At 41.2% G+C, this 21,403-nt stretch overlaps 1 protein-coding gene across 2 annotated transcripts; it reads left to right on the top strand.

Moving 5' to 3' along the window:
- Positions 1-258: 258 nt before the first annotated feature.
- On the top strand, positions 259-19,538 carry LOC117764546 (carbohydrate sulfotransferase 11-like). Of its 2 annotated transcripts, XR_004614411.1 has the most exons (5): positions 260-790; positions 13,638-13,714; positions 15,458-15,622; positions 16,815-19,365; positions 19,415-19,538. XR_004614411.1 is itself a non-coding variant. In XM_034590417.1 (4 exons), exons 1-4 carry the CDS (start codon positions 697-699, stop codon positions 17,496-17,498), a joined length of 1,017 nt encoding a protein of 338 aa, XP_034446308.1. In that variant the 5' UTR covers positions 259-696; the 3' UTR covers positions 17,499-19,128. The 2 variants fall into 2 exon arrangements, 1 of the variants encoding a protein (XP_034446308.1); XM_034590417.1 differs by lacking the exon at positions 19,415-19,538 and having other exon boundaries at positions 259-790; positions 15,461-15,622; positions 16,815-19,128.
- The last annotated feature ends 1,865 nt before the right edge of the window (positions 19,539-21,403 follow it).

The following is a 21,403-nucleotide window of genomic DNA, read 5'->3' as shown; positions in this document are numbered from 1 at the left end:
TGTAACTTACATATATATAATGTAAAAATGTATAATGTATAAATACATATGACTGTTTTTTCTACAAACTAGTGACACATTTTCCTTGCGCAGTGTTTTAGATACACAAAACACCAAAGAGCTCGGTTGAATATATTCACAATCAGACTGTTTAACCCGAGCGACAATATGTCCGACCGTTCTTGAAGGCAGCACAGCGGCCGGTGAAACGGGCAGAGGGCGCGCGCGAGAGAGAGAGAGAGAGAGGGGTGTGTGACGTCATGGCACGGTGCCCCCTCCATGTTTGAGAAGTTTGAGCCGCTCCGACAAACAGAGAAACTTCCACACACTGAACCCTGTGTCTCCTCGGGACCTGTCATGGCAACGCGACGCTATTTCATGTTTCATCTAAGGTGGCCTCGCTTCGTTTGTCATTATTACTGAGTCAACCCGGTCCTTTTGAACCCGGCACAGAGCGCAGCGGGTCCTGGACTCATGCCCCCACACTCACGTTAGAATTAACGGATAACTAACGTGAAGTTGCCCGGTTCAGCGTGACTCCTGGGCTCTTGGTGCGTTTAACTTCCCCCGCAGTCAACTATTGGGCTCCGTGGTTCCTCGGAGAGTCCCCGCATCCTCGGCCGGCTCGTCCCGCATGAACCGCGTCGAAGCAGCGACGAGGGGTCGGGGGCTCCGCCAGCAGAGCCGGGCTTCAGGATGAAGATGCCCCGAGGAGGACGCCTGTTCCTGGCGACGTGCCTCGGCTCGCTCCTGGTTCTCGTGCTTTACTTCCAGAGCATCACCAAGCCAGGTGAGACCTCACGTGCTGCCTCGAACGCATTAATACAGTAGTAACATGATTTAAAGAGCACATCCGGGCGGCTTTAGGAAGCAGGGGGAACAAAGAGGGTTGAACTGTAGGGTCCACGCTCAGGTACGTCTGCTTCAGGTTGTAACTTTAACTTCACCCCTGTGCACACAGAATGCTTTATTGTGTTGAGTGCTGTCAGTCAAAGTGCATTTATGACTATAACATTATGACTTGATATGATAATATTTCATTAAATTAGTGTTATATGGCTACTGTACAATATACAAGTAATAACTACTTAATACTATAGTGTAGTGGCCTTCCCTCCACCTTTAATGCAGCATTCAGGTTTTTAAATTCTTGCAAGGGTTGTGCATCTGGGGTAAAAGTTAATATACAAGTGTGTGCGCGTGCACGTGTGAAACTGAGGGCATGTGCACAGACATAATGAAACGTGAATGAAATAAAGTATGAATACGCTCACTGTGAACAGTGGAATGTTTTGAAACCCCCCTCCCCTCGACCTCCTGCATTCCTCTGCTGCAGCCCTCCTCTCTTCTCCTCTCCTCTCCTTACCTCTCCTTTGTTTCCCGGGCTCAGCCCATTCTGGACATTGACAGACAGATTGGCCCCCGGGGGAAAGCTCAGTCAGAGAGAAAGATAGGAGCGGTGGAGGTGATGGCGTTGTGTTGACCACACATGCCAGAGCAAAGTGGTACATGGATAAGCAGAAGAGAGGGAGGAAGAGGTGTTTGTAAAGAGTACAGAGGAAGAGGAGATGGTACAGAGGGTTAGTCAGTATGGCTTTTTGCTGAGATGGAAAAGTGTTCTGATGAAATCTGCACAGCATGTTCAGGATGATGTTTTTCAAGGGAAACACACCCTTATACAGAATCAGATGTGTCAGGTATGACAAATAATCATTAAGGATGTTAAAAGCATTACCCCCATAGTTTCTCTTGAATAGTTTCCAGCTGGAAAAGCACAAAACCACAGTAATAAATCACTGAGCATACGGAGAAACCTACAAGTAACACACTTACGCACTCCCATTGACACCCCCACCCCCATCTAGGTGCATATATCCTTACTGTCTGACCTGTTTAGGCTTGTCGGATTTTCAGCCCCACCAGTGGCCATGCAAGCCACATAAGAGAGGACTAGTTCAGAGGATAGCAACAAAGCACAAGGTGTCCTAAAATTACTGTATATCTAGTCAGACTGGCTTTGAAAGCCAAATTTCTGGTTTACTTCTACTTTATCCAATTTTTTGTATTCCTTTCAATTTCCCATTTCTGCTCTGTTCCAATTCACTGTGACTGGAGTACAGTGTACTGAAACAAGAAAGAAGGAACCAGCAAGTAGTATAATAATATACACTGTATCGTATAGGTTATATCATAAAATGTATTCCTTACTAATAAAAATACATTTTATTCCTTGGATTTTAGATACATTTCAATAGATGTTTTTATAGTTATTCATGAGGTATCAAATTTTTCCATATTTGAGATTCAGACCACTTTCTGTCGAACCCTCCTGTATAAGTTATATCCAGTATAAGGATAGAATACACAAGTTAGAATCATAAAGGAAACTTTTGACAGAGGCTTTTTTGAATTGGAGACCTGACACCAACACCTGATACTTGCTTTCACTGTCACGTGTTGGCCCATTATATCCTGACCTTGACATAGTGTCACAGCCCAAACTGGAAGATAAGTTAAACTGAGTAAGAGTCAAGAATATATTTCCTTTAGGTCTGGAAATGTATATTTTTAGTGTGTTCATATGCCAGATTCTCATACATCTTGAATAACCACACAGCTGTGATCAGCCTTAGTGTGGGCGCCACATAAGCAAAAGAGAAATGTGAGTGTCCTTTCTGTAATGTTCCCTAATGGAGTCTGCAACTCATCAAGCCTCTCTAATTGTGTCTTTGAAGAGTTTACACATAGCGATTGGCAACTGCAGCTCGAGTGCATATCAGGGGCTTTTGTCTGCGACCAGCAAAACTCGTGGGCGACTGGTAAATCGGGCTGAAATCGTGTAACGTGAACTAGGCTTTAGCTGTCCATGCAATACTAAGGGAAGTACAAGAGAATTTAAGTCCTCAACCAGATAAACAGATCAAGTTCACCAGCTTCCTCTGGCTCCTCTCTTCAGGCTCATTTTGAGATTAATAGTCAGGCAGGACCTGTATTTACATAAACGTGATTTGATTGGCTAGCGTCTGCACTTGAATATTTCTTCAATTGTGATTTGATTGACTTGTACTTGCACTGTTGGCAAAGTTTAGTTTTCTTCCTCAACTTCTATCTCATGCAGCGCAAGTGTGCAGTTTGATATTTCAACCATGTGAGAAGGACTATGTTTAGATTGCTTGAAGGTAGTCTTTTTTTTCTTTAATTGTGTTTATTTGTGTTTAAACTGCAAATTAGTTTCCCAGTTACCCAAACATAACCTGGTGATGAATGACAAAAGCTTGTCAACTATATGGCAGGACTTTTCCATTGTTCCTATGTTCCTCTTTTGCGATTTCATTGTCGTCATAAAATTCCCCATGTAACACTGGGCTAAAGCCTCCCTTCCCAAAATGAGAGTGATACTTGCTGTTGCTGCATAGACATACTCCTGTTTTTGTAAGTTGAGCACAGGGACATTGTAGAACTCATTTGAAAATGCCCTAATGTTTCCAAACTACTTATCTGACAGAGCCACATCCCCCAATTAAACTCACTGTTTAATACCGGACACACAGCAAAGAGCATATTATTTTGCTGCCATTGTCTGACTTCCTGGGTTTGGCACTTAGGAATGAAATCCAAGTAATGTCTGTTGTGCTGTTATAAACTAGTAAGTTAGAAGATGTATGTGATGTTAACTTCAAGTATCTGCATTAGTGCGATTCGGATGTTAGATTATTATAAACTTTAGTTAACATAAGATCAGTTATGTTCAAGGTACTCCTCACATGGATGGCTAAATAAAAGACGTAGCATGCTGCTTAAGGCTAAACCAAAACAAAAAACATTTAAAGTATACTGAAGCTCAGTTACAGGTCAATGGTGTTGGTGAACTTCTTGAATATGGCTACAACCCCACTGATTCGTTTTACTTTGAAACACATCATATGTGCTACATTTACCATTGTTGTTCACACTGCTCTGGAGTTTTTGAGGTCATATAATGGAGGCTTTTGGAAATGCTGCTGGGCTAGTCCCATTTTAGTTTGAAAACCCTGGGGTTTGCGTTTTAGTCTGCACAGACAGAAAGATACTTTTGCAAATGTTGACACAGACACTCTCCTTTGCTTCCTGGTTCTTATCAGTAATGACTAGGGTTGGGTACCAGAACTTGAGGGAATGGTAACGGTGCGCACACACATCTCTCTCTCTCTCTCTCTCTCTCTCTCTCTCTCTCTGTCACAGACTCTGCTAACGTATCTGATCTGCTACGTTTAAACATTGATTTGTTTGAAATAATGACACAATATCACCACATAATGATCGATACTTTTCTTCAATGAGTCAAATCTTTGTCATAGCTGCGCATTCATTCATAATTCAGCTCGTCACTCACGCTGTCACACACTCACACACACACAAACAGTGTGATCGGACCCATGTGTAAACTCAGACTGGGTAAAAGCAACAGACTTTGTAAACTTAGTCAATGTATGGAGGGCCAGAGGAGATGGGGGCGTGCTTGGATTGGCTCGAAGTGGTTGGCTGCGCGAAGCGCGAATGATAGAGACACAGAGGGGAGCAGTAAATTACTGACAGGGCAGGTAAAAACTTAAAAACAATCCATTTTATACCATCCAAACATGTATGAAAAGATCCAAATAAAGACTGTAAGCGAACATAGTGGAGCTGTGCATGGCTCCCTGGGTGTCTGCCTTGATGGAGCTGTGGCCGGGCTGTGTGCACTCTGACGGCCCCTGGGTCCATGCCCTGGCGCCGTGCATGGCTCCCTGGGTGTCTGCGCCATTGACTCACCATTGATCTGACTGTGTGCACTGATCAGAAATGAGCTTGGCTTGATCACCTTCCAGGGGTGAGTCACATGGTCTTGCTCTCTCTCCCTTTATTTAGCATATACTCTCTCCTTCACTCTCACTCACGTACTCACAGGTTCAGAAATTTGGCACCGACTGATTTAACATGAATGGGTACCCGGTAGTATAGATGTAGTTCGGTCAGTACCCTTAAAAGTACTGAATTCAGTACCCAACCCTAGTAATGACTTGTTGATAATAAATTGCCAATCTTGGCACCTATTGGCATTCGTCCGACAATGAATTTGCCTCTGGGGCAATGGCCAATATTTTGGGGCTTCCATCGTAGACCATAGAAGGCTTTAGTTATCATAAGAATAACTAATAGTTAATACAAAAAAATTATACTATTTGCAATTATTATTTGGGCTGCATACTAAGCAAATCCTGTCTCTTTCTCTAACTAGTATTTTCAGTGTAATTAATTTGAAATTAGCTGATTAGCAGGTGTTGAACATGGTTTATCTAATTTTAACTTGGTGATTTTTTTCTAAGGTTACTGAGGGAAAGAGGGAAAATGTTTTAGACATAATGAAGAAATCTCTCGAACATGTGCCATTTCCTGTCAGCCTCTCTTATTAGATACATCATAATTTGAACAAAAATAGAGATGCACACCCACTCCCTTTTTCCTCTCACTCTTTTTTATGTGGTTGTGTTGACCCAGCAGAGCTGTGGTGCTGTGTCGTTCGAGTTTACGTACTGTATGTGTTACTGTGCCAAGTAAGTTTGTGGAAGGGTGTGTGTACAGTGTGGGTATTTGTCAAAGATGGAGTAAAGTTGTCAGCATTTAAATCCACACTTGCTGTTTGACACAGGAAACCATTTTCAATCGTCCGCCTTTTGCACCAAAACCAAGGATTCTAACTTTTAAAGTTGCAGTGTGTAGAATTTAGTGACATAAAGTGGTGAAGTGTCATGTTGCAGCTGAACACCCCTCACCTCATCCTCCCCTTCCAAACATGAACGAGAACCTGTGGTAACCTTCAGTTTTCATAAAAACTCAAAGGGTGTTTAGTTTGTCCAGTCTGGGCTACTACAAGAAACATGGCGGCTTCCATAGAGAGGACCCCCCCTGATGTAAATATAAAGTATTTCAATATAAAGGGCCCATTCTAGGGTAAATAAAACAACAATTTGTATAATTTAGATGAAACACACTCGTGAAAACATCACTAGGACTATTTTATATAAAATGTCTGTCAATAGATCCCTTTCACCTAAATCTTACACACTGGACCTTTAAATGTAGTCTTTCTATCAAATTTCTAATTTAGTTAAAAAACTGGAGAGAGAGTAAGTTTAGTTTAAGAGGACTTCATTCTTTTGTCTGAGTTAATCAACCTTGTAGTCATCATATATGTAGATACGGTGTAGTTGCCATCATTAAAATAAGATTGTATGACATCACATGGCTGTATAAAACGTCTCCATACTCAACTCTTGCAATGTTTTTTCTCATGTGGCGAACCTGTTACTACACCTGCACCAAGCCATGTGTTGTTGTTATTGTTTACTCTGTCTGCCTTCCCCCTTCTTCTTGCCTTTGTGTTTGACATCAGACAGGATCTCTCGCAGGTTTCACATCTCCAGTACCAACCACATCTGTGGTACCCTCAGCTGCCACGATACCTTAGAAAAACAAGCACCATCATGCTTTCAGAATTTATATAACAAAGTTTTGCTTCACTAGTTTGTAATGGTTTGTTCGCATCATGGCATGAAATTCAAACTGACATTAAAAATGTTGCTCTTGACCACAGCTAGGGCTTGAATGTGACTGAGGGTTGTTTAATATCTTGTTGGGTTCATTTCTGAATCATGAGCATATTCTCCGTTGATGGTGCAGTTTGCGCTGCATTCACCCTGTCCAGCTTTGCCACTTCATTTGTTAGGCAGCTGTACACGACTTCAGATACTAGAGGGTGAGAAAACTCTTCCTTCTCTTTCCCAGCTATGAGAAACAATAGCGATTTGTCTGATCAACAAGCCAAACTGCCCGCGGGCACCTAAATAACATATTTTGAGGCTGCTTTACACCATGCCAGTGTTGTAGGTCTCAACTGATCTATCACAACTGTTGTCACATACGCTGATCAAATGTGGGATGAATTAAAAAATGAAATGCCACAGATGACTGGCAGGTTTTTGTGGGTGGTTTTGCCAGACGTCTTCAGTCTGCTGGTTCCTCAGACAGCGACGGAGTCCACCTCTCAACTCTAAGCAGAGACAACATCAATGCCTGCTCTGATGTGTTTGCCCACACACAGTCTGTGCACGATTCACAGTGTAATTTTTTTTTGCTAAACCTTTCGAAGGCACACAAACACACTGTAATCTCTGTCACTGAACACATGTATTTACCCACAAATACTTTTACTCACCCCCGTACATGTCTGCTCATACACTGACACGGTATCATCCTGTAATTGAACACATCAGTGCTACGTTATGGGCATGCATGCATATTGCCATTTGTAAAAGACAAAAAAGGTTGCGATGCCTTTAGGGTCTGTGCAATGCTGGCAGCTTTTTAGAGCATGCTGTACACCACATCCTAAACCTACTGGCTGTTTGTCCTGCGTCATGTTGTCAGATCTCTAAAGGTCTATTTGTTTATATGTCAAACATGCTCTCTCTTGTAAATCACAGAACCTTCTGGCTTCTCCATTTTTTTAACCGACAACACAGAGGGTTTTGTGAAGAGGAACAACTAAAGCACTAGTTGATTTATACGCAAAGATAGGAACTGGAGGCTTGAGTTAGTGGTTGAAGATGATATTGTGGTTTCAGTGCTTAATGATTTGGTCAGACTCTGCCTCTGGTCTTACTTGTTCTTTTAAACCAGTAGCACTGGCTGGGATTGTCACAATTTATTTTGGAGTGGAGCTGTTATCTCTTTGTGGCAACTTCTATACTTTGTAGCTTCTCTGTTATTTCAGGTATGAAGGAGTTTAGAAGGAGATTATCAGGGAGTGTTATGGTCACAGCAAAAAAATGGACTCAATCTTGTGACATGCTTGAATGCATCCATTATCTATACTGCTTATCCTCTTGAGGGTCGCAAGAGGATCTTGAGCCAATCCCAGCTGACATTTTGAGAGAGGCAGGGTACACCCTGGACAGGTCGCCAGCGTATCGCAGGGACACCATGTAGAGGCAAACAACCATTCACTCTCACATTAACACCACCACACAGTTTAGACTCTCGAGTCAACCTAACCGACTGTGGGAGGGAGCCCATGAAGACACAGGGAGAACATGCATCGAACCCTGGTTCGGCATGAGGAACCTGGAACCTTCTTGAAGTGCTAACCACCGCATCACTGTACCATCCAATGTTTCAAATTAAACGTTATTGATTTCTTTAATATCTTGAATATGACAACAAAGAAAATAGCTCGACAGCATATTGACAAATAATGACATCAGAGAAACAAAGTTATTTTCTCACCAACCCACAGTCGTTAAGGAACAGACAGCATACCTCTGAACATAGGCAGAGCAGAGTTGACTGAGTAAGTCAACACCCCAGGAACAAACTGCAGCACAGCTATGGGTTTAAACATATCATCACACATGCTGTAGTTTTAGAATAAAAAAAAAAAGACATGGTGCCAACAGGTACCTTCAAAAATGAATGACCCAAACTAGTATGAGGTGTGAACAATTTACACTTTAGAATATTTAAAGACTTATGATTAGACTGAGATTATAAAAATGTCATTTTATTTTAATATACTTTAGTTGTTTAAATAAGATTTTCTGTTTGTAGCTCACAAAATAGGTCAGTGTTCAAAGGTTGACTGTACTACTAGGTAATTTTAACTGACACCTTTAAGCTGAAATAGTGACTTAATTATTGTGAATACAGTGTGTTTATTGATTAAAATGACACAAATTACATAATAATTACATAATTACCTAAAAAATCAGTTACAGGCATGTTTCCTTCTGAATTTTTAACCCATTTTAAAGAATTGTGGAAGTGAACATTAGAAGGGTATGAAGGAGACTAAAAGTAGGTTCCTGTGCCATTACTAAAGGATATCACTGATCGTTAAGTCAGCCCATCTTGTTGCCCTAATTACCACCAGCTCGTAGCCTTTGGATGGTGTGACACTTTCAAATCAAGCTATGCCCAAAACAAACAGAACGTCTGGCGGCTTGACTCTCCTAGTAACCCCCTTTTTCTTTATTCCTTTCATTTGTGTCATCTTATTTTCTCTTTCAGTCACTTGCAGCTTTATTTTGAAACTTTTGCATACCTCAATCAAAGTAAACTACATCGTGGTTTTGTTTTAGCTCATGGAAACTTCCATCACGTGGGCCTCATGAAAGATAGTTGTGCAGTTAAGTGCAGTTTTACTTAATTGATGTCACAGAATCCTCTGCTCCGTTGTCACATAGGGGAAGACCAAAGCAAAAGAGATTATTATTATTTGCCAGCAGAGGAGAGCAGAGATGGTCTTCAGCTCTACATCAGCTTAAATGTTTTAAAGGATTTGGACCCACACGATCAAAGTGTTTTAGTTAAGTTCTTGGCAAACAATGTCACTGCCTTCCTGTCAACTGATTAGTCATTAGATAGTGCTTTCTGTTTATAACAATTCAGACCAGTATACAGACTTAATGGAACCTTGTTTGTCTGGGAGTATAACAGCAGTGCAGCCTCACACGCCAGGCAGACCGCAGGTTGAAAACGTTTGTCTATGTGTAGTGAGACTGGGGCCTCTTGTGCTCTTCGTCAACTGCCAGTTGTTGTGTCACTTCCTGGAGTCTGAGAGGAAGTGGTGGTTTTCTGGCGTATGTGATAGAGCATGTAACACAAAAAAATATGTGGTTTGTGATGAGCAGATCAACAGAGAAGATGCTGACAATTTAAGTGCAGGTAAAAGCTTTGATGCATATAAAGGATACGAAAAGTCTTTCCTGAGTTAAACCTTTTATCCAACAAAAGATAGCATTACTAATGGAGGTAAAACTCTTGGCGGGCATATAACTTGTAGGGCCACTAGCCAAAGAAACATTTATGTATGCTACATTTCAAGAGAAAGGATCAGTGAAGCTAGACTTTATAGTAAACTTTGTAAAGTTATAGATCCACAAATCAAGCACCATGAGAGAAAGAAAATCCCTCTTCAAAACCGGGACAAGATGCCATCCACCCCTCAACAAGCCCACTCATTTACACCTATGTACACACGTTGAGAGATGTATCCAGACAACACACAGCTGGTGTCACAATCAGAATTATCTGCACCCAACATAAAGAGTCTTTACACAGTGTCAGTTTCACCACCTTAGTAAAAGCAGTAAAAGATAAAAGACAAAAGCTGTTTCCCAATTCAGGGGCCGGATCCTTCGCAGGCAGAGCACAGCGGTGCAACTAGTCAGTTCCCTTCTTAAGGATCCTCCAAACATGGCCGACAAATGAGTCCTTCCATTCCTGCAAAGAAGGATCCAATGAGGGGTGCTTTTTTGGTCCAATCTTCCCCAGGATTCATTGCATGTGGGTGGAGGCAACATGATATCTTTGTTGGCAGCTGAGCTGCAGTAATTGCAGCGGCCCAAAGTAGTTAACGATGCAATGATAAGAGTAGGACAAGCTGGAGATGCAAATAGGAGACCAGATAGTCTAATTTCTGTTAAGCCTTTGTGGTCTACTAGGTCAAAAAACTAAAAATGCCTCCATACTGCTCATTTGGTGTCATACAAGTGTCCGTAAGGCCGACATTCAAATTCTACTCGAAACAGCATCATTTACCCCACGTGTTTAGCCTAAATGTTCGCTGATATCCTCCTCCTAGTTACTGCTTCAGTTCTCATGAGAGCTTGTGAGCATCGCGAGAACTCGCGATAGCTGCAGTTACTGCTGCACAATGCCATTTTGAGTCGAAAATGAATGTCAGGGCTTACGGACACTCTATTATTACTATTTTTTATCACGTTTGAAGAAGTGGTCGCCAGTAACTTCAATTGTATTGGATTTGGCTGCAACACTGTTTACCCCTGAAACTATAGTGTTTTGTGGACTAAATCACCTCACCCACCCTCCATCAGTGGTGAGTAGATAATGAGTTTTTAAAAGAGAATTTTCATTTTTTGCTGAACTATCCCTTTAAGGTGGCTAAAATGTGTTAAATCCTTGGGTACTTTGGGAACTGTTTTTCCTTTTTAGGATTCCCAAGAGATTAACACACTCAAGCACCCATGTTGTCGGTACCAAGTTAATGGTCACAGGGTGATGGGAATTCTCCACAGGCTGCTACTACATGGAAAGTACAAGCTACATGACTTCCTCTTCTTTCGGAAAATATACAGATTGGGGGACAGCGTGGTCGAGGTCCAGACAGGATGTGAATTCAAATGTGATCCGCATTTGACACACTCGTGCTTATGTTGTATTTGTGTGCAGCCCCATTGGAATATGAATTTTGTTCCTTTTAAATGGATCATTAGCATTTTGAAAATCACTACATGTTTGTAACTAATTCAGTCAGAACCAGGCAGACATGTTACACAAGAAGATACATAAATAATGAATGACCGCATGGTGGTGTCATGTAGTGATTTTGTGACAAAACCAGTGTTGTTCAAATTTTAACTATGTTACCTATACCGTAACTTTGAAGTGCGGAATGTTTGACTTATTCGCCAAATGGTGTATTTGTCTTAAACTACTCAATCTTTTCAATCTTTTAAAGAAAAGTGCTCCTCTGGTGACTTCAAGTGATATCAGCTCTGTATGTAACATCTACTCTCCCCTGCCCCTGTCTTCCCCTGATGATATCAGTATGAATGATAAACGTAGATGTTTCCTCTCCATCGTGTAGTGTTTATACTTGAAAACAGACAATAAACCTTTCATATGAGCAGAGCCTTTAAGTGTCTCTTGACCTACTTTTCCAACTTCCTGAGGAAGCGTCTTGAGTTTGCTGAAGGCTTTTCTGCTTCAGATGTGAACGGCTGTGCTGTTGACTGAGACCTTAGCTCTTTCTTTATACTCTGTGCTACCTGGCGATGACTTTTCTGTCTGATATGCCTCTGAGTTGTTGCACTGTCACCTCTTTCCTTCACCATTTTGTCCTAATCATTGCTTTGTTTCTCGGAGTGCTGTAGCTTATATAAATGCATGTAACTGCGTGTGTGCCCTGTTTAGCCTATGATGTGAATTTTATACGTATCAACTAAAGCCTTTCAGCGGGGCCCAGCGCGACTTAGATGTCTATCTTTGTGTGTTCAGATGATGTGGCACAGCTTTACCCGAAGGAAGCTGAGGATTTTTGGTGATTCAAGTGTGCTCACGCAGAGGAAGGATGGTCAGAGGCAGTATCCCGGCAGTCTCAGGCTGACTGTCTATCTCAGATCCTCTTTCATGACACGCTCGATCCATCTGCTGACTAACCAGCTTTCTGATTGTTCTTCTTTTCATTTTGGTTTGTTCTCCAAAATGGCAGGAAGCTGTTATGATTTAGAGCTTGTCGCCACAGTCCCCAAGCCAACACAGAGGGTTACTGTGATTCTGTGCCATATCAAAAAACATAATTTTTTAAAAACCAGCCCAGCAGAGAAAAGGGACACTGAGGCAGACACACAGCCTCTGGTTCCTTTTAGATTCCATTCCTCTATAGAATAACCCCTCACCTTTGCGTTTTATTGGCAGCTGATATGCTTTCCATATGAAGTACTTTCCATGTGAAGTGGTTTCCCTCATGCAAATATCTATATGAAGCACACTCCCCCCATCTCCCTGCTCCCCTTTCTCATTCCAGCTTTGTGTAAGATGTAAAGAAATCCACATGTGCAAAACAAATCACTTTGTGCTCAGCACCATGAGCTGCAGACACCAACACTGACTGCCATCAGGCCTGGAGAGAAGGGGGATGGGAGTTGGGTGGTGGGGGGGTAGTGGCAGGAGAAAACAGATGTGTTTATAGAGGCTGGAGGAGGGAGGGGACATGATAACAAGGTCCCCATCCTGATATTTTAACCTTTTCAACCCAGCAGAGCCTCTAGCAGGTACCAACATTACGCATGCTCAAACCCTCAGCTAATCAGCAATGCATATTTATTGTTGTTTGGTTGTGTAATGTTAGGAAATGGGTGGTGGGAGTGCTCCACATGTGCTTTGTTTTGTTTTGTCCTGCAGTTAATTTACTGTGGATGGTTAAAATAACCTTAAAAAACTGATTAAGACAAATAAGTTGCAGCAAGATCAGAGAGAGACTGAAAGGAGGAGGAGGCGTGTAACTTATATAAGAGCTACAGAAAGAGTTTGGAAGGAACACAGTGTTCCTATAATGGAACCTATAGATGAACAGAGGGAGGATTTTTTTATACGAAGGATCACGTCATGACAAAGGCAGAGCAGATGGGTGGAAAGTTAACTCTGACCGACCCTCTGCAGAACTCCATCTTTACAGTGTCATTCAAACCTGCAAATCCATGAGACATTGTGTTTCTCATTTGTACTTTACTATGAGAAGTGTGAAATAAATTTCAGTTCATTATTTAACTGATGTTGAACGCTGGGCTTATGAAAAGCACCAGTCATGCGGTCAAACTTAAATCAGTCATGACAGCGCTCACGGTGAAAATCCACTAGACCGGTTCTCTTGTTGACATAGAACCAACAACATGTAACACATTTACTGTGGTGTTACCATTTCAAATTAGTCGCATCAGATGGTAAGGACCAAAGTGAAACACTTTTAAACACATTGTGTAAGGTTGTTTGTCTGATGCACAGCAAAGAAAAATGAATCTTCCCCTGTTCAACTGTAGAACCTGGTGTGAAGACTGTCAGCAGACCAGGGAAAAGCAGGAGAGGTCCACTGCAGACCCTCTACAATGGGGAGCAGGTGAGAGCATAAACACACACACACACACAAACACACAACCTATATGTCTGTTTCTTCGGGCCAATTTATAACTCTGCATTGAATCATTGCTGTAGTCTGACATGTGCCTCCCTTGAAATGTAACAACACATCGTGGTGACACAGACCAAGAGAACTGTGATCGCTTTGCTTGGTTTTAAGTCTCATCCATATCTCAGTGGTCAGAAAAAACAGCAAACCTCACCCTCCTTCTGCCTCAATCAGTTCAATAGTCGTACACATCATTCCAACAAAGGCATAGGCTACAGCATTTGAGGGCAGATTGCATCACAGTTGCTCAACTAGGCGGTCCCATTTCGAAGGATCCTCCAAATTCGGCCGACAAATGCGTCCTTCCGTTCCTGGTTCAAGCTAACCCAGATTCATTGATGAGACATCCAATGCTTGCACTTCAGATGTAAGTGACAGGCTTCAACCCAACAGCTAACGGTACTCATGTTAAAAAACCAAAGGGATTTAAACTGCAGGTCTGTTGCTAGGCGGCTTCGGAAAGGGCGGGACAAGCTGGTGACGCTTATGGAAAACTTTCGTAAACCAGACCTTCTCATTTCAGTTCGGCCTTTGCGATACACACACCCCTGAGTTGGGACACAGATTCTGTGTTGATCCTACACAGAGATGTAAATTGGCAGATCCTACCAGCTTTGCATGAGCGAATAATTACTGGTCACACCACAAATCCTCACACAAACCCTGAATAATAGATGTGTATTTTCATTTAATGGGTCTGTTGTCTCCAGATCTTTATATGTCCTTCACTTGTGCTCTAGCAGAATCATTTTCAGTTTTTGGCAGCAGATACCTGCTGTGATGCCTGGGTTTATCTAATTCATATATGCCTGTTTATGCTCTTACCCAGAGTTTGATACCCTCTTACGTCTATAGTTTCTTCATATCTTCATCACATCTGTGAAGCTACAGCTAGCAGCTTAGCATACATACTGGAAACAGAGGCAAACAGCTATAGCCCGGCTAAGTCCAAAGGTACCTGCACCTGTAAAGCTGATTAATTTACAAGTTGTATCTTGTTTATCTGCTATGTACACAAAACTAATGTGTAAACGTTTCAGCCTGGAGCTCTTTGCAGATGTTAAACTCAAATATTACATTTCCTGTGGAACAGACGTTGACATAGGAAGAGAAAGGGTTTTAGTACTTATCCTAGATTTCTCTGAAACTATAATTTGATGAAAGATTTGGCATCTTAGTGAAGGTCTCAGCTGTGGCATATGAACATTGAGGATCACAGGAACTTGAACACTGGTTATCTAATGATGCTTATTGTCACGCAGTGGATGGCTGATTGGATATGATGGGTAGAACAGATTCAAGGCCATCACAGAGTTCACGCCGCAGCCTGCCAGGCTGGTTTAGCATGCAATACGATGGAGAATACATGTAGCCATCACATTAAATAACATACAGTCACAAGCTGTAAATGGATTCATTGGTATATTTTTCTAAATTTGTCAGCTTTAATGAGAGAAGGGCAGATTATGTGTGTTCCAGCAGTTTTCTGTTGTTTAATATTTTTTATATTAACGGAAACTTGGCATATGCAGTTTTTATACATGATTTAAAATTATATGTAGATAAATACATACTCCTCTGGACTGAAATTTCTAAAAGTTGTTTCTGTTTTTTTGCTTCTTCCTCCCTCTTCGGTCCCTCTTTTCCTGCACACTACATTGTCCTCATCCCAAGCAGCTGGAGCTGTTGGCAGCTCAGAGGTCCCTCCAAGGCCGCAGGGAGCTGTTGGAGCAGGCGTGTCTGAGCAACATGAGGAAACGCCGGGTACTCTCGCCCGAGGATCTCAAACACCTCATTGTGGATGATAAACACAGCCTTATTTACTGCTACGTCCCCAAGGTTGGTTAACATGAAGAAGTGCAGCCAGAATTCTAGACCGCAGGTTTTTTAGACCGTGTTAGATGGGGCTGGGGATGGGGAGGGAGGGGAGGAGGGTTACATGCTTGATATCTAATTACAAATGGATCACAATTATTGTGGTTTGGATGTATTTGAGACTCTCCCTCTCAGAGCCAAGACTTAAATCTGAACACGATATATGCATATTGTTTGTTCATTTTGACTTGCACTTCACAAGGTTCATGAGCCTGCTTTGAAATGATAAAAAGCTGCTTCTTAAAAGAGTTGAACTTGCTTGTGAATCAAAGTGAACATCCACACACACTATACTACAAACAGAAACTGCTAATACCAAAGCTGATCTGGCCATTTACAAAAAATGTGCACACAGAAAAAGAAATAAAAAGTTCAGAGTTCAAATTGTAGCCAAGAGTGTTAGCCTGTTAGGATTAGGGATTAGGGCTGTAACAGTATCAGATATTCACTTAGTAACTACAGTGTCCAAAATAATTCACAATTACAATATCACAGTATCAATTGAAAGTATTAATAAAAGACAATGATGCTTTCAGTCAATTTAATCTTTAACATAATTTTTTCCACCAGGAGGTTGTGTTTTCAGCCTTATTTGCTTGTTTGTTGATAAGATTACACAAAAAACTACTGGACTGATTACTATGAAACTTGGTGGAAGATATGGTTCAGGTAAGGGAAGAACTCAATAATTTTTGGTGCAGTTTTGAATCGGGGCAAATCCATGGCAGGCACATCTATGGGACTAAAATCAATGTGAAATTTGGGGCAGCTTGATAGAATTTAAGGGGACTGTTGGGCCTTAGTGGTGGTATGCGCTTTCCTGAGGGCCATTCTACTTTATTGTGGGTTTCATTATAGTTTTGGTAAATTAATTATCTTCAATATACAACAAAATACTACAAAATACTCATACCTACTGGGGTTGTGCAGATAGATGATGCTCTCATTGATGGTCAGAGCAATTATTGTTGTTGTACTGATTAACACTAATCATTGTTTTATCAACATTATTTAAATAATGAATTTTTTTAATATAATGATTTTTTTGTCAATATGTAGATATTATGACATCTCAGTGTGGTGCAGTGAATGAAAACAGCAGCTTTAAGTGCCTTGATACATAAATGAAAATGTTCCTCGCTTTTATGACTTCCAGGTAGCCTGCACAAATTGGAAGCGTGTCCTCATGGTCCTCACTAGTGACGGTCGCTACACTGACCCCCTTGCCATCCCTGCCAATGAGGCGCACGTAGCTGGTAACCTCCGCACGCTGTCTGAGTTCTCAGTCTCTGAGATCAACCAACGCCTTCGCAGCTACCTCAAGTTCATCTTCGTGCGAGAGCCCTTCGAGCGTTTGGTGTCCGCTTACCGGAACAAGTTCACACGTCGCTACAACACAGCTTTCCACAAGCGCTACGGAACCAAGATCATCCGCCGGCACCGGCCCAACCCAGAGGCAGAAGCACTGGAGAAAGGGAATAATGTGTCTTTCCACGAGTTTGTCCAGTATCTCGTGGACCCTCGAACCCAACGGGAGGAACCCTTGAACGAGCACTGGGAGCGAGTGCACTCGCTCTGCCACCCCTGTCTCATCCACTATGATGTGGTGGGGAAATACGAGACCCTGGAGCCCGATGCTCAGGCTGTGCTCAGTTTGACTGGAGTGGAGGGAATGCTTCAATTTCCAACATCTGGTAAGAGCACCAGGACTGATGGCAACATGGCTGCAAGCTTCTTTAAGCAAATCAGTCCTTTCTACCAGAAGAAACTGTTCAACCTGTATCGCATGGACTTCCTGCTCTTCAACTACTCCACGCCAGAGTATCTCAGGACTCGGTGAGTGACAGAGAACAAGTGACGGACGTCAGTGCTAATGATGGATCGGTCGTGATAGATTTCCTTTCACATCTCATTCACACTTTTTTACCTAAGATGATTTTTGCACTTTGCGGGTCCATCAAAGACACAGACTTGTAACTACTACTCTCCAAGAGAAAAACTGACTGGCTGTGGAGAACTTGATTTTTTTAGTTTTCTATTTTTTGGTTTTACTGAACTTTGTAAGTGGAACCAAATTTCTTCCTGGGAATGAAAAAGACAATTTGTGCTTTTATCTACCAAGAATATGTCTAATTTGCTGCCAAGGGTGTAAACTTTATTGTTTAGATTTTTAGCAGAGCAGAATTTAGACAGTGTTCCCAAAATGTGTTTGAAAATGCAGGTGACACATTAACTTCCCACATCTTCACAAGCAGGCCCTTCCTGTCAGGGCTATAGGTTCTGATAGAATCAGTATTTATTTTTTTGCCATTTCTCGCCTAGAAGTAATCGAGCAAACCTTTCTCTGACTTTAATTTTTTTAAATATCTGTTCCAAGTGGTTGTGGAGTTGGTGTAATGTGCCCTTACCCTTGCAGCCGTGTCCGCTGCAGGAAAAAAAAAAAAGTTTTCCCATGGCTTGGTTTTCTGAGCCATAAATTCAAGTCCCACCTCAGAGGAGCAGGTTCTCCTCTCACATGGGTTTACAGGTGAATGTGCTGACACTGAACGCAGCAGATCATTTCAGAGCACCAAGCTTGAATTACTCTGGAAGGCGTTTATTTATGTATGTCAGAGCATGAAGTATTTATTGTGGGAACGTGTGGATTTGGGCTCCTGATTTTGTGAAAATGAATTTTATATGAAATGATGAGAATTTATTTTCCTCAGAGTAAACATTTGCTTGCATGGAAAGCTACTTGCTGTCTTGGCTTTTGCACATAAATTGATGCCAAATAGAAATCTTTCAAGCAACTCTAAACGTATCACATGACAGTCTTATTTTTCTGATCAAACCAAGCTGGATAACTACATCCAGAGTGTCTTGCTTTCAACAGCACTCATTGACACTATCTGATATTTCTATCTGAGTTATTTCCAGGGAAATACAGCCCCCGTTGAGTTTCAGTAAAAACTTGCTGCCATCCCTCCTCTATCGCTGTCTGTATTTAGCTCTGGGCAGGTAGACTGAACAAACAGCTGCATAGCTGTGGTCGGGGGCCGGGTCCAGCCCAGCACAGCTCCTGCTCAGAGCTGCCCTTGTTAGGGTGAAGGCTCTGGCACATGACGGGTTAATCCACACAGTCATGTCCACGGCTCTGAACAGCCCCGTTCAGCAACTGAACTGACTTTATGCTAATAGCTCAGAGGTGAATGGAGGAAGATGTATGTTAATGACCTGCACTGCAGGAATATCAGTCTGAACAAACAGCTGCATACAGTGTGAATGTTTAAAGGGAAGCTTCAACAATTTTACACATCAATGTGTGTTGATAGTGGTGTGATACAGAGTGTAAAGCCTATTGTCACTCAAGGCCACGTTAGCCAAAGGCAGCATAACATTCCTGAATCTCTGATTAAACTGTCAATGGTTGAGTTGCATTGTGAGTAATGCAGGTTTTTACAAGGAAGAAGAATGTATAGAATAAAAAAGATGATATCTCTTGTTCTGCTGCATCGTGTTTCAGACTGTCCTTTTATACTGATATCATTATTTCATGAAAAATGCAATATGTTTATGTAATTTCATTTGATGCAGTCATATCTGCTGGTGCATGTGCAAAACCAATATCTTTTAGAAAACTAGTGCAGTTAGCTAAGCTACCTTGTTTTGACTGAAAAAAAAAAAACAATCAAAGAAAGTTGTTCAAGGACAAAACGAGGACGAAGGTACTGTTACATTTTTTTAGTGCTGTAAATTCCTAAAAAACGTGCCAAGGTTTTTTTTATATTTGTGACTTAGCACTAATTGTGAGCGAAACAGAAACAGTGGCTCCAGTGAATTCAGTTCAGATCAGTTGAAAATGCAGAAACTGTTGTACAGGAGAGAATGAGATTCAACCTAAAAAAAAGATTTCCAATAATAAATGAGTGATGACTAAATATCAACTTGGGTTAAAAAGAACTGTCTTAACGAGGAGATTCTCCGGAAATGCTTTTGAACTAAATTAAAGCTTCAGTGTGTAAGATTTAGCTGAAAGGGATCTATCGGCAGAAATTGAATATAAAATAATCCTAATGATGTTTTTTCGAGTGTTTGATCATCTAAATTGTACGAATTCTTTTTTTCTTTACTCTAGAATGAGGCCTTTATATTTAAATACGTTATATTTACATTGGGAGCAGGTCCTCTCTACGGTGGCAGACATTTTTTTTTACAGTAGCCCAAACTAGACAAACTAAACACCACAGGTTCTCTTTCATGTTTGGACGGGGAGGATGAGGTGAGGGGTATTCAGCTGCAACATGCAACTTCACCACTAGGTGTCACTTAAGTCTACACACTGAACCTTTACCTGAAGTTCAGGTAAAATCCAGTATGAAAGATTTGTCTCTTTTCCCCACAGTTATTTTGAAAAAAAATTGCAAATCATCAGGAACTAAGGGAAACGCAAAATACTGTTGCTGTAAAAATAAAATGGCATGGCATGGAAACACTATCTGTAATGATCATTCGTTTTTACTTTCTTGTTTTGCAGGGAAGCGTCATATCTACTTTTCTGCAGCATGTGTCTACATCTAATATCTGTAACTAACTAATCTGGACCTGTCATGTCTGTGTTCAGCTTGATATTCCTGGAAACAACAAAAATCGATGAAATCATACATTTGCAGCATGATCAGTGTGAATAATTGTGCTACTGCATGTGAAGACAAGTCGGAGCAGGTCGGCACAGGTCCACTCTGGAAACATTATCTGCAGGAAGCTGCGATTTGCCAAAACCCAATCACACCCTTAATGTTTCTTCTTCTTACTGACTATGATGATATGCTGCACAAAATATATGTTTTACCTTTTAATTTCCTTTTTCTTTCCTGTAAAATACAGAATACAAATAACAGGTCATTTTCTCTTTGATTACACATTCTGTATTTCCATGTCATTTCCCAGACGCTGCTGTGCACACGCACAGCTAAGTCACACGTCTCAAGTCGTTTACTGTTGAACTGTCTCTTTAGTCAGACCAGTGACTTGGTGAGTCATTGTTTAACACACCCATTACTTGTGCCATGAAACTGTGAATGTGTTAACCAAAGTGCACTTGCTGATGTGGTGATTGACTGGCTGGTTAACCTTGAAGTCTCAACAAATACAATCTCTGAACAGCAGCATCGAGCGTCTGTCGTCTTTTATCGTTTCTCATTACAAACACAGATATTCTCTCCTAAACAGTTTACTTCCTTTGCTAATGATGGAGGAAGCTTCTAATTGACTTATAGTGGACAAAGATAAATGCCCTACTTATGGCTGCAGCTTGCAGCATTGGACTAATGAATCATCCTAAGAAAACCAAATCCATGCATTCCAAGAGCCATGTTGCATAAAATATTTTTTTCAAACTTTTTTTCTTGTATAGTGTAGCATATTGTGATAAAATCACACGATTTAAGAGATCTGCAATTTATCATTTATAACTCTTATTTAGAGTGTGAGTATGGCATCTTATTATTATTCTGACAGTGTAGATGTTCATAAAATAAGGAACAATCCCCAACTAAAAAAAATGATGATCAATTGGTGGATTTTGATTTTGCACCCACACTTGGGCATAAAAATCTGAGAAATCACTAGAATATTGTACAAAACCTCAGGTGTTGCAAAAAATGTGGCTGAGGTGTAAGACTCGTGTATCGATCATCGATAAAGCAAATTATTGTTCTTTAAGACTTAAAAGACAATGAAAATACACGAAACAGCTGCAGATAA

Source organism: Hippoglossus hippoglossus, chromosome 7 (assembly GCF_009819705.1).
Source record: "Hippoglossus hippoglossus isolate fHipHip1 chromosome 7, fHipHip1.pri, whole genome shotgun sequence".
Taxonomy (NCBI): domain Eukaryota; kingdom Metazoa; phylum Chordata; class Actinopteri; order Pleuronectiformes; family Pleuronectidae; genus Hippoglossus; species Hippoglossus hippoglossus.
The sequence above is the reverse complement of the archived record's forward strand: the minus strand, read 5'-3'. Positions and strand labels throughout refer to the sequence as shown.